At 44.8% G+C, this 12,897-nt stretch overlaps 1 protein-coding gene across 1 annotated transcript in view; it reads right to left on the bottom strand.

Annotated features, from left to right (window-relative positions):
* The window catches only part of DAP (death associated protein), a 55,867-nt gene extending 45,631 nt beyond the window's left edge, over nucleotides 1-10,236 (bottom strand). The window contains exons 1-2 of the mRNA XM_075052224.1: nucleotides 10,027-10,236; nucleotides 3,522-3,618 (exon numbers count right to left, since the gene is read on the bottom strand). Of these exons, the coding sequence (XP_074908325.1) occupies nucleotides 3,522-3,618; nucleotides 10,027-10,081 (152 nt within the window). The 5' untranslated portion in view covers nucleotides 10,082-10,236. The remainder of the gene's footprint in view (nucleotides 1-3,521; nucleotides 3,619-10,026) is intronic.
* Between the last annotated feature and the right edge of the window lie 2,661 nt (nucleotides 10,237-12,897).

The raw sequence follows: 12,897 nt of genomic DNA, 5'->3' as shown, positions 1-12,897 counted from the left end.
TTCTGCCTCGATTTACTGCCAATTCCAGTAATGTGTCCTCAACTAAGAAGACAATGAAATTAAAATAATCACTCAATCATCCTAGCCTCCCTCTTGACACACACACACACACAAATTACTTTTCTCTGTTTTATTATTTTCTCTCACATCACTGTCAGCTGCCCCTATCACCTGATAGGAATTGCCTTAAGGGCTGTTTGCTTCTTTTGACTTTGAATGCAATAGGGAGTAGAGATTGCATCATATCAACAATACTACCTTAAAATGGCAAGGACTGAAAACATGAGAGTAGTAAGTTAAAAAAACAGATGTCTCTGCACCTGCTTAGCAAAGGGACATAAAATATCAGCTAGCAAAGACCAAAAAGTACATATATATTGGTGCCACAGAAAGCAGAACAGAATGCTGGAGGCCTCTTCTCCTCCTCCTGATAAACCCATCCCCATCTCCTGATAAACCTCTGTCTGCAGGCAACAGAAATCCAAGTGTTCTAGAAGGGCACTGTGAATCACCAGGAGCTGACACAGAGACTCCAGGGGACTGCACCTTCCAAAAAAAAGCAGCTGACACGCTGCAAACATAATTTAATTTTGACAAACAACAACTTTATGTACTATGGCCTGTGGAGTTTGCTTATTCTGTCTATGGCTAAATAACTTCTTGCTCGCACTACAGCTTGTATCGCCATCGGAGCTGTACAAGTATTCTCACAGGGGCCTACAACAGGCACATTAAACCCTTCCCCTCGCAGACACAAAGGTTCCCCAGTTCTACCAGGAAACAACTTCTCTGAGACTTGTAAAGCAACTTAACAGTTTTGTTTTATAATTCATGCTGGTTCCCATCTAACTATGCTTGCTCCTTCCATCCCTCCTGCCACCATCCTTCTCAAGAGGATTAAATCAAAGAAAGAAAAGTTCAGAGCGATGCTTTTTGTGTTAATACACAGGCTCAAGAATAACTGTATGCACAAGTGCCTAATACAGGCCGATAATGTATCCTCTACAAGAAAACTAAAGCAAAGAGCACATTCTAAGTGCACATTTTGACAATAAACTGATGAGGTGGTCGAGGGAATGGATTTTATGAGGTGCAACAGCTAACTATTCCCTAGTTAGTAAGGTAGCTCCAGAGGTCATTAAACTTTCTCCTCTGCCTTTAAAGCATAAAAATCGCTCACGGACCTGCTTTACAATATTAATATACAGTGCATATTTATTAGCATCTTAAGATCAGGAGAGCACTCCCCCTCCAAATCGTTCTGTTGGCCAGGCTTTGTTTTGCATTGTGGATTGGTGTCAGGGCACCTGACCCGGACTCCCTGCAGATGATGCTAAACTGGAACACGCCGTCCAAGGAGACACCTAACACACACCAGCTGGGCTTGGTCTTTCAGTTCAGAAGACCAGACTAAGTAGTCTCCAAAACACATGCAGTGTGGTGAACATGAAGGCCTCAGCACCGACTGTTTCCCCCTGCAGACCTGCTTCTGTTGTGCCACAGCACCTGCTAAAGCAGACACAGCCACAAATATCAAGGTTAAATTTTAACTTTTCTCTACACTATTTGAGTGAAAGGGGAAAATTATAATCTTGTTTGAAGAAAGGAATAAAGCAGATAGCTATATTGTAACAGAGTTCTGTGAACAGGCCCAAGAAGTCTTCTCACTTGGATACTAATGCGATTCCCTCACCATGAGGTTGGCATGCCAAGGAAATATAAGAATAAGCAGGTATATAACACTCTACTGGGTCTGGCTGAGATGGAGTTAATTTTCCCCATAGCAGCCCTCATAGTGTTGTGCTGTGCATTGGTAGCTAGAAAGGTGTTGATAACACACCGGCGTTTCCGCTGCCGCTGAGCAGTGCTCGCACAGCACCAAGGCTGTCTCTCCGACATTCTCCCCTCACCAGTAGGCTGGGGGTGGGCAGGATCTCGGGAGGGGACAGAGCCAGGACAGCTGACCCAAACTGACTAAAGGGGTATTCCATACCGTATGGCATCTGCTCAGCAATAAAAGCTAAGAGAAAGGAGGAGGAGGGGAGGCATTCGTTATTACAACGTTTTTCTTCCAGAGCAACTGCTACGTGTACTGAAGCCCTGCTTCCCGGAAAGTGGCTGGACATCACCTGCTGATGTGAAGTGGAGAATAAATCTGTTGTTTTCCTCTGCTTCCATGCACGGCCTTTGCTTTTGCTTTTTTAAACTGCCTTTATCTTGACCCTCCAGTTTTTTCCATCTTAATCACACACACACACACACCCCCCCCCCCAAGCCCAGCTGAGGAGGGGAGTGATACAGCAGCTTGGTGGGCACCTGGCTTCCAACCAGGATCAACCCACCACAAACACACCTTAAATAAAAGGACATATCCCCAAGCAAAGTTTAAATTAACCACAGGATACGATTCCTTCCTTTGGACAAAACTGGACTGCAGTCCAGATTCTGTTCCAACTCATGTGCCACTGAACAGAAATACAAGATGACCAACGTGGTTAATGAAGAAATGGCATAAAGTTTTATTTTCCTGCCTCTGATTTGAATAAATTAATTGAAATTACTTTTCCCTTCTCATAAACATGTTTCCTATTCAAGTTGTGATTTAGTAAACAAACACGTTTGTTCTTATTTATATAGACATTTTCACAATACTTATTTATTACCATTGTTTTAAATGTAAAATAAACATCATGTGAGTCAGTCTACTTACCAAAGCACAAGAATGGCACTCTGGTTGTTTGGTTTTTTTGCCATGAGCAAATAGCAAGGACAAACCCATGCATACATGGTAAACTAGTACATAAAGATTTCAGGTAAATATAGTCTTGGCTACAAAGAAGAACAGCTAGCCAAGGAAAGCAGCACAAAACCAGGTGGTTTTTGTATAAACAGAATTACAGCAACAGTCCATTGAACCTCCCTGCTTTCACTTCTACACAGCAGTTATCTGATAAATCTAGTTAAAACTGCTAAGTAACTGCTGTCTATCTTGGTATCCTCCACCACTAAAACTGCTAGATCCCCACCTAAAATAAAAGCAGATAATATTCATAGCATTTATTTTTACTTGTCTTTTAAAAAGCACCATATTGTCAAATACCTCACGGAGAAAGGAGTACGGGCAAAAGGGTAGAAGGAATCACCCAGCACACAGCAAGACCACCTCGTACACAGATTGACAGCCTAATGCCTGCGTCCAAATGTGCCTAGCCTCTGTGTTTCTGCACAGTCTGAAATAATGTTCAGGGATTTTAGGAAAGCTGGTGTTTAACTGTACCTTTTTTTCTAACCTTCTCTTACCTGACAGGATCATTTAAAGGCAGCTCAGCAAGGTAAAAATTCCCAAACTCCCCAATTCTCCTGAAGTAGCGTGTAACTTGCTACCACTTTAAATTAATTTTATGATACAAACCCAACTGTATCGTTGGTTTGCTATCCGCAAGAAAAACAAACTAGTGATAAAGTTCAAGGTCATGGAAATTCACTGTAGCACATCAAATGCACCAAATCAAAGGGCTCACCTGCTGGTTTCCCAGTCTTGGTCATCCTTATCTTTTTCTTCTTTGGCATCAGAATTGTGTGGGTGTTTCTGCACAATCCGCATCCCACCAGCTTTCACTGGAACGAAAATTAGAGACACAAAACAAACCTCAGTCAAATCAGCATAAGTGAAGAATATTTTAAAGATGACCCTCTCCCTCTTCCCCCCTACTATTTTGCAGAGTAGTTTAATAGTAATCACATTTTGAAAACGGGGCCCAAAGTGTTTAAAAGTGGTGAGCCTGAGAAACAGCTACTTCAGGACCGCATCTGCCATTCTCCTTCACATCATGCCATCTTTGCTCATCCTGAGAAGTCGCAGCTCATTTTACCACCTGCTTCAAATACCATTTTAGAAAACTCAACTCTGTTTTAACTCTCCTACCAACACCCCTACAAACTTGCAGCAGTCAGAAGAAATGGAGGCAATGGCTTGTGTTAACACTACACAAAAGGCCACAAACACAAACGTTAAATACTCCCATAAAACAAGAAGGGCTGAAGAACCTTACTTGTCATTTCAAGTTAAAACCTACAGCCATAGTAACAGTATTTATACAAAGTACTACTTCACGAACTGTGTAATAAAAAACAAAGTTAGGAGGACTGTTAACTTGCATTTAGAACAGAGCTTTTTGTTTTGCAAAATATAAGCATTTACCACATTTCAAATCCTTGTCATGATTTAGTTTTAGAAATGACGCAAACGTGAAAACACCCCTTTAAAACACAAAACAAGAAGTGAAAGCAAATCCACTTCTGTTCATGATTTATCCCCTCCAGAGTGAAATATAAAACAGGAACCAAGCCAGGCCTAACACTGCAGCTAATAAGCAGAGAAACAGGCAGGCTGCTCTTGATCTGCTTTCTGTTTTAATATTGTACTTTTTTTTTTTTTTTGCTTCAACCGTTGCTATACATGCTTAGAGGATAAGACGATGCATCTCGTTAGCTAATTCAACGGGTTACATTGCCCTTAGTAACCACATCAGAAAACTACTGTAGCAGTCAGGCATCAATAAAACCACCTACAGATGCGTCGGTTTGTGTTTCACATTGCCGCGACACGGTAAGTCTGTGGACAGCCTCAGCAGAGCTGTCACAGCCCAAGCAAGCAGGACGCCAGAGCAGCACTCGGAAGGAGCCGAAGTGGCTTGCCAGGGCGGCTAGGGGAAACTGTACCTCTGACAGCCCTCCTGGGTCCAGTCACTGAGGGATTAAGGCACCTTGTAGCAGTTCAGTGCTAACCCCTGAAACCTAGGAACAGCTTTAGTTCTCAGCTCCAAACCAGGGCAGCAAGGGGAAGGACACTCCCGTGCACGAATTTTACAGCCTGTGTGAAGGCAAGCAGTAAAGAGAAAGTGACCTGCCTTAGGAGAAAGTGACAGCTCTTGGGCCCTGGGATTTTTTATATAGATTTCAAACTTTGTGTAATATTTGAAAGATAAACTTCTGATTCAATAAAGGACATTAACTAAAGGCAGGCAATCAATAGACAAAACCAAAGAAATGCCTTTTAAAACCTATCAAAACTGTGTCTCCTTATCATGCATTAAAAAAACCAAACCCAAACCAAACCAAAAACCCACACACTAACCCTTTTGTGCTCTCTCTCCAGCATAAAACTTGCAATACTTAAATTGGAAAGAAATGTTCCACATGAGACAAGGAAAAAGACAGAAAGGTTAGGCGACAAAGAAACGTACTTTTAAAAATGAAACAAAAATTAAAATTCCTATTAATTTTTCTTGATGCAAACTCCATAGAAATTTAAGGTTGTTTGCGAAAGCAAGCATTCTGAGTTCTGTCAAGTGCTGTCTTGTTCTAACATCTCAGTTAATCAAACTGATTGGTATGTTTTATTTACATTAATTCATAAATTTAACATCACTGCACAATCAGTTCTTATTAGTTTCCTTTCAAATTACTTTTTGTGGAAGATGCTGTCTCCACAGCAACATCTGCCAGGTTACAAACAGCAGTTCTGGACAATGCACACACGTTTTCAAACTCTTCACCATCTAACAGAAAACTAAAGAAAACAATACCCGAAGGTTTAGTGCTAATTTAGCTGATCTAAAATCTCTCTCCTCTCATATGTATATCATCAGGCCACCAGCCACTTGTTTTCTCTTTATCTGTCACTGGCAAAGATATGCAGCTAACACGTTCAGATTTGTCTGTAGAATTAACAGGGATTAAAAAGCAAATAACCAGATAATTAAAAGGCATAATAGTGACTGGCCAATGCAGTAACTTAATAATTTTAATAATCTGATTTTTTGCACCAATATCAACAGGCAAAGAAAGTATAGGCAGCTAAAAGTACATTGGTGCATAACTGAATAATCTTTAGTAATTCAGGGTTACTGTGCAGATCTGGGAAACCAAACAAAGAATCCAGCAAACAACTGCAGTAATAACATGTATTTCTGAGGCCAGAAGTGAAATAATTACATCAGCAACCTGTACATACAGCTGATGTACATCTCTGCCACCCATGACACAGCATGCTCATACCCAGTCTAGTTTCAAGAGACTTAGCTTATGAAGAGAAATACCCTTGCAACATAATTCACCTTCCTTTTCAGAAGGTTTCAACCAAGCTACACCTCAGGGTTAGACAGAGAGAAGAAACGATGATTACATCCACCAAGCTAAAGAAAACCCACTCCATTTGTGAGATTTTCTTGGGACTTACGGGGATTCATCTATTTCTTACTTGCCTAGCATTTACTACATAATTTGACAGATGCTTACCATGGTGATTTTGTCACTTAAAAGTCATTGGGGATCGCCTGCCAGCATGCTCTGAGAAGAGCAACTGCGCAAGTCTGTTTGCCTCAGTGCTGGGTAAGAGCTGAGTTTTGGTTTTTAATTATTACCTGGCATGTTTCCCTCCCAGCCCCCCAAGAGGCAGACAGGACTGTCTTGTTTGTCTTGTGAATGCCAGCCTGCGTTCCTCTTAAGGGTATGACTACTCCTTTTGGAAATGTATTAAACAACCGTGTTAATCAATTACTACTCAAGACGATCTGGAGTCGGTAAACATTCTCAGTCTATTTACTACCCCCCCACACACACTGCTGTGCTTCTTCAGGACTGCTCCCAGTTTCTGAGACTGAACTCTGAGATAAACCCCACCGAGTCGCAGCAAGCACCGAGTACCTAGAGAAGCACCGCAGCTCAGCGACAGCTCTGGCCCCAGCTCGCTCAGGCTGCAGACCCGAGGCAGTCCTTCCCAGGGAAACCTTCCAGCTCAACCCAAATTGCCTGCTGGTCACAGCAACCGGACAGGAACTTTGAGAAATCCAAAGTATAACCAAAAGCTTTGGCAGCTTCCCGTTTTCCTTGAGTATAGTATTAAATTTTAAGAAAAAATCTGTTTCTCATGAACTATATAATAATGGACTGCATTACATCGATAAGATGTATGAAAAGCCAGGACTGAGGGAAACGCAAAATAGGCCATTCTGCAAGCTTAAGGGAGTGGAGCATACATTAGTGTCTGACAAAACAGGACCAGAAGTGAGAGTTATTATATACCTCCATTTAACAGAAATCTTGGCTCAGAGCTATATTTTTTTAATGTAGGAGAAAGCACATAACTATTTCACAAACCTATTGTAAAGCTTCATAAATAAACTATTAACACAATCACCTTGCTTTATTCCTCCTCAGTATCTACCAGAAGAAATGAACAGCTAAAAGCATAATTATGCAGACCTCTCTAGAGGGGCTGCAAGCTGTACAAACCTAATCAGCAATGTATTAGATACATTGATCTCACTGGTAGACGGATATTTAATAAAGCTTAAGCTGGGGCCCTCTTAAGTTTCAGAAAGGAGTTCAAAGTTGCTTCATGCATCCTGTTACCAGCCTGAGGTCTTGAGGCTTCTTTCCATTTCATTATCCTTTGTCTTTTCAAGTGCTTTTCTTGTCTTCCCCCCCATATGAAAGATCAATGCAGAGAGGAAGTGAACAGACTGCACGCAGTCAGTAAGCGAGGGCTAACAGTGCATATGAAAAACAATGGATTTGTCAATTCTGCTTTAATTTGACGATCCAAATCCTTCCTAACTTTTATGTGTCTAGTTCATACTCAGTGGGGTAAGACACATCTGTAATTACAGGCAGGGCTTGTTACACAACCTACACAGCAAAACCAGAGCTTTTAAGCCATTAGTCAAAAAAGATCCCCTATTCACATCTTTCCCTTGCGAGGAACTTGCCTGGTTATTTATGAACATGATTCCACCTGTATTGATGTAGTCATCTTTTATTTATTTTTTTAAGAATTTTTGACTTTCATTTTATTAAAACTTGCTTGCAAACTGCCCTATTGAATTACATTATTATCCAAGAATCTAAATTGGCTTGAGATAGAGGATTAAAACCTAGCTTCAGCCCCCAGAGTAAATACAAAGTGTCTCTAGTCAGCACATTTATTGCGGATTTTCAAAGTATTAAAAGACCACAGGGCCACTTTCCTCTGCCAACCAGCTCAGAACCATCTTCTTTCAGAAACGACCTGAAGATACTGTAAAGCATTAGTTTTTTTCTGGCCTCAAAGACAGACTTGGTGATTGCCTTCCTTCTGAAGCTGAATTGGTACATACTCCCAAAAACCCCTCAGGGATGCTAATGATCTTAAAAGGCATGAAGCTGAAAAAGTTCTTCAGTTCGTATGTGGATGCATGTTATACAAAGAAAAAAAAAATACTGAAATACTCTGACAGCAAGGGAAACCTGTACTGCACTCCAGTTGTGCTTTTGTACTGTGCATCGCTAGTTTCTCACATGGCCTACAGAGGCTTGCTTCAGGTCTTTAAAAAATTCCACCTCTTTGAAAAGACAGGTTTTGAAGCAAAACTCTCAAACACGCAACAACATCCGAAAGTACAGTTACAAAGCATCTAAATGAAAATATCTGCCATTTATCCTTTGTTCCCTTACCATTGATGGTGCAGCAGGAAGACAGCTAAACCAACCTACGGTCTTAACCATACCCTCACACCGAAGCTGAAGTTTACCTGACCTGAAGGTGAGCCAGCTTGTGGAGCTATGGCAGCAAAAGCTGTCAACATTGGGAAAGGTGCTTTGGTTTGGTTCCCTGAACCAGCTAACCAGGAGGTCTGGTAAGAGGTAATACCATGACACGGAAGGCTGCAGAACTGGGGTGACTGCTCAGCCAAGAGACCAGCTTAACTGTACTGCTGAACTGTATTTGCCATGCAAAGCCAAGCCATTATTTCTCACTTCTATTCTCTATTCAAAGGAATTTCAGGTCCTCATTATGAGAAGAGCAGAATTCAATTAGGGTTCAAAAATCGTTTCCTAACATAGCTTTAAATCTCATCGATTGATTTGAATATAAAACTGACACCCTGTGAATGAAGAATTTCATGATTTTTTTGACTGAAACACTTAAAAAAAGAAAAAAGCCAACTATTCCAGCAGGACACACCACAAGACGCATGAAAAGTTGCTGGTGCAGGGACCAAAGTCCCCTTTTTTAGGAAAGCCGTAATGACGAATAAGGAAAACGAACTAGCGGCACATGAGGGGTCAAGACGACGTGGATCCTGCGAGTCACCGAACCCCGGCTGCGTTTGGAAAGAAGCTGACACAGATCGGTGTCCCACTGACGCAGCTCCTACCCTGACCACCCGCTGCTCTGCCCACCCACGACCACCCAGCACCGGGTGGAAGGTGCCGGAGCTCCTTGGCCGGGCGGCTAAGCAAGCCGGTTGACACGTTTCCCACCCTGCCAGCCTCCAGAATTGAAGCTAAGTACCTGCGGCCCGCTCCGGCCCTCGCACCACAACGCCCACAGGCAAAATGGAGGCAGGGAGTACTCTTCATCTGCCGTTCGCAGGGCGGCTGGCCCCGTGGCCGTGAGGCGGCCGGGACCGCTCCTTTCCCCTTCCCGCCCTTCCCCAGCCCCAGGCGGCGGTTCCCCAGGCCTCCACCGCCTTTCGAGGCCGGGATGCCCTCACGGAGGAGGACAACGCCATCCGCCTCACAAGCTGGCAACGCCGAAAGGTTTGTCCGCGACCAAGAGAGCTCCTCCGGGGCGAGCGGGGCAGGGACACTCGCCCCCCCCCCCCCCCCCCGGTCACTGGCGAAGGCTGCCGGAGGGCAGTGAGGGGGGAAAGAGGGAGAGCGGCAGAGCAGAGATCCCGAGGGGACCCTCGCACACTCCCGCTGCCGGAGAGCCGGATCGGACGTTGCTTTGGAGCGGGGAAATACGGGGAACCCCCCCCCCCGGGTCTCACACACACACCCGCCCCCGGAGGCAGCAGCGGCGGCGGGACCCGGCCCAGCCCGCCCTCACCCTCCTCACCCCGGCGCCCGCAAGACTTCGCGGGGAACCGGGCTCTCCCGGAGGGGCTCGGCCCACCGCTACCTTCCCCCCCCGACCCCGTCCCGTCCCCAGGGGAGTGAGAAGAGAAAGAGCGGAGAGACGGGAACCGGCGGCCGTACCAGCAGGAGGGTGTCCGGCCCGCGTCTCTGCTTTCTCTTTGGGAGGCGAAGACATTTTTACTGTGTGGCAGCGGCCACCCGCACCCCGACGCCGAGCAACGGCCGAGCAGACCAGCCCGGCCTGCCCTCCCCTTCTTCCCTTCCCTCCTTCCCTTCCCTGCGCGGCGCGGCCCCGCTCCCGCCCTGTCAACGTGGCCGCCGGGCGCCGCCGCCATGGACGCGCCCACCGAGGGCGTTCCCGCCCTTGCGCCTTCTTCTCCGTTCCTCCGCCCCAGAACGGGGCGGGCGGCGGGTGAGGGGAGCCGCGGAGTGGCCGGTGCGGGGAGCCGGGCTCGGTGCGGGGAGCCGGGCTCGGTGCGGGGAGCCGGGCTCGGTGAGGGGAGCCGGGCTCGGTGCGGGGCCCTGCGGCTGCCGCCTCCGGGACCCTCCGCCGCGGCCTGCGGCCGTGACAGGGCGGGGGCGACGCGGCCGGTCCCTGTCACAGCGCCCGCTTGCTTGCTGCTTCGGTCCGCTTCCCAGCCCCTCTGCTTATTTCTCTATTTGTTTACCTGCTTGTTTTATTTAAAAAAAAAAAATTTCTCGTCAGCCTGTGTGCCACCGCTCAGTGTGGAGTCAGTGTTGCGAAACTGCCGCCCGCCTGACGCCTGCCTTTCCTTTTTTTAATATTTTTTCTCCCCCCCCTGCAATATGAATTCATCTTACTTCACGTAACCGGCTCCTGCAGCAGACTGCCTTCAAATCCCCTTCGGATAGCATGTGGAATCTTAGAGGGTAGTGGCACCTTGTTATTTAATTGCTCTGAGGAGACGGCGCAGGCAGTTAACAGTCTGAATTACGCCCTTGTACACTTCAAATACTACTTTTCATTAGTGACTAATTGGCAGTTCACCTCTTCCACTTTAGTTACTTCTGCCAAAGCAGGTGTGTGTGACGTGGCATGTATGGCACGCATCTCGCCTGCGCTTCAGGGCTCCTTACCTTTTTCTTTGAAATCGCAGTGCTGATTCGCACCAGTTTTAAGAAATTTTTCAAACGCTTCAGTTACATTTTCCAAGTGGTGTGGAAAGACACAGAGCGTGATCTCTAAATTAATTATATTGGCAGCGAAGTGTAAACCATACAGGCTGTTCTGGTTTTCTTTTATAACTTGACATCAGGAAAGCGAGTCCCCCAAAAGATGAGTGGGTGGTGGTTGGAAGTTGAACCCCCCAAAAATGCTGTAGTAATACTGCATCCCAGGTATGTTATAGGGAAATTAATGTAGTAATATTTTAGTTATTTGCTATCCCTCTTTGTTACAATTGTATTACCACCATCAAAATATAAGTGATGGGTAAATATATGGGTTTTTCTTGGCAACAGTCCAAAATATAATCACTTCATAGTATCCTTAACAGCCTGCATGAACAAATGTTATAAAAATGCTGTAACTAAGTTCTTGCATTTTGCTGCTGGGTAATTTCAATTTCTTACACATATGGCACTTTAGAGTCTCAGATTATATTTTCAGCTCTGTCACCTTCTGTGTAGCCTAACACAAATGACTCCAATTCCCTTTCCAGTCTCTGTCAAAGTCTATTCAGATTAGAGTTTTTTCTAGGGCAGAATTATCTCTTAAATGGAGATTTTAATGCTTGTTTGTCTACTGTCCTCTGGATTTGAATTCAAAGATTATACTGTCAGTTATTCTTGGTTTTCCTAGGTATGTTTGGTTTGATTTTCCTGTGCTGGTTACCGGAGACAGTATGAATTTTTGCTGTTGCAGGTTTAATCTAGACCAGCTGTTATAGAATTGAAATTAAAGATGATGTGCTTTATGACATTGAAACCCCCAGAAGTTAATGGTTTTTCTCTAAGAATCAGTAATAATTTCATATTTCCATGCAAAGATTTGGTATGTGGAGGTGCACTGCAAGGAAGAGTTACATCAAAGATGTGTTTTAGCTGTTTTTGTGAAAGCTGGTAACATTTCTTAACGTTACAAGACTTTGCACGTCACTATTAACACAAGTACTTGTATGAATGCTCACTGTGGCTTCACAGCTAAAATACGACATCTGTCCTGAGTATATCTCAGAAATGCAGGGCTGAAATGGGGTATTTCCTGCAAATGCAGCTCTGCATCGGCTTTGGAAGTTGGGATCCCAAGGCAAACCATTCTGGCGCAGGAGGAGCAAGGACTGGAAGAGGGGAAGAGAGATGGAAACAGGAAAAAAACAAGGCGCAGGAGGACTTGGCCTGAGCAGACAAGGAGATGAGGACAAGAAGTTGAGTAGGGGGTGGTGGAGAGGTGACGTGAGAATTGCAGAAGCAGAGCAAGTGCCACGGTGGGAGATAAGAAACATCTTTCTCAAGCAATGAAGGGGAAGGCAGGGCTGGCTGGGTGAGACGAGGATGAGAAGCCCAGGGGGGAGGGAGGAAAAACTGAAGGTAGGTCAGGCAGGAGCGAGTGTGTAGAAGATCAGGCTTGCAGGAGGGAGAGGGAAGGATCTTCGCTGCCTTCCAGAGCCTGGAGGTTCTCAGACCTGGCTATATTTGTCAGTACATGTAATTACTCATTTCCTCAAGCAACAGGGGCCTGTGCAAATGCTGTTTCTGTGCTTGCAGAAGAATTATATAGGTGTCAGTATGATACCATAGGATAGAATTTCGTGTCCAGTTATTTATTCCGTTATTGTTTTTAAAATGTTGCAAGAAAAGCAAGAAGGAGACAAAAATCCCAAATTAAAAAAAAAAAAAAAGAGAGATTTGTAAAATCAAGCACCTAAATGAGGAGATGCCGTAAAGGTTGTCAGTGAGATTTCACTTTCGTGAAACGGGGATGGTTTCTTTGGCAGGTCTAAGGCAACGTGCATTTCTCTGGCTAGCAGC

Source organism: Buteo buteo, chromosome 20 (assembly GCF_964188355.1).
Source record: "Buteo buteo chromosome 20, bButBut1.hap1.1, whole genome shotgun sequence".
Lineage (NCBI taxonomy): Eukaryota > Metazoa > Chordata > Aves > Accipitriformes > Accipitridae > Buteo > Buteo buteo.
This window is presented reverse-complemented; position numbering and strand designations above follow the sequence as displayed.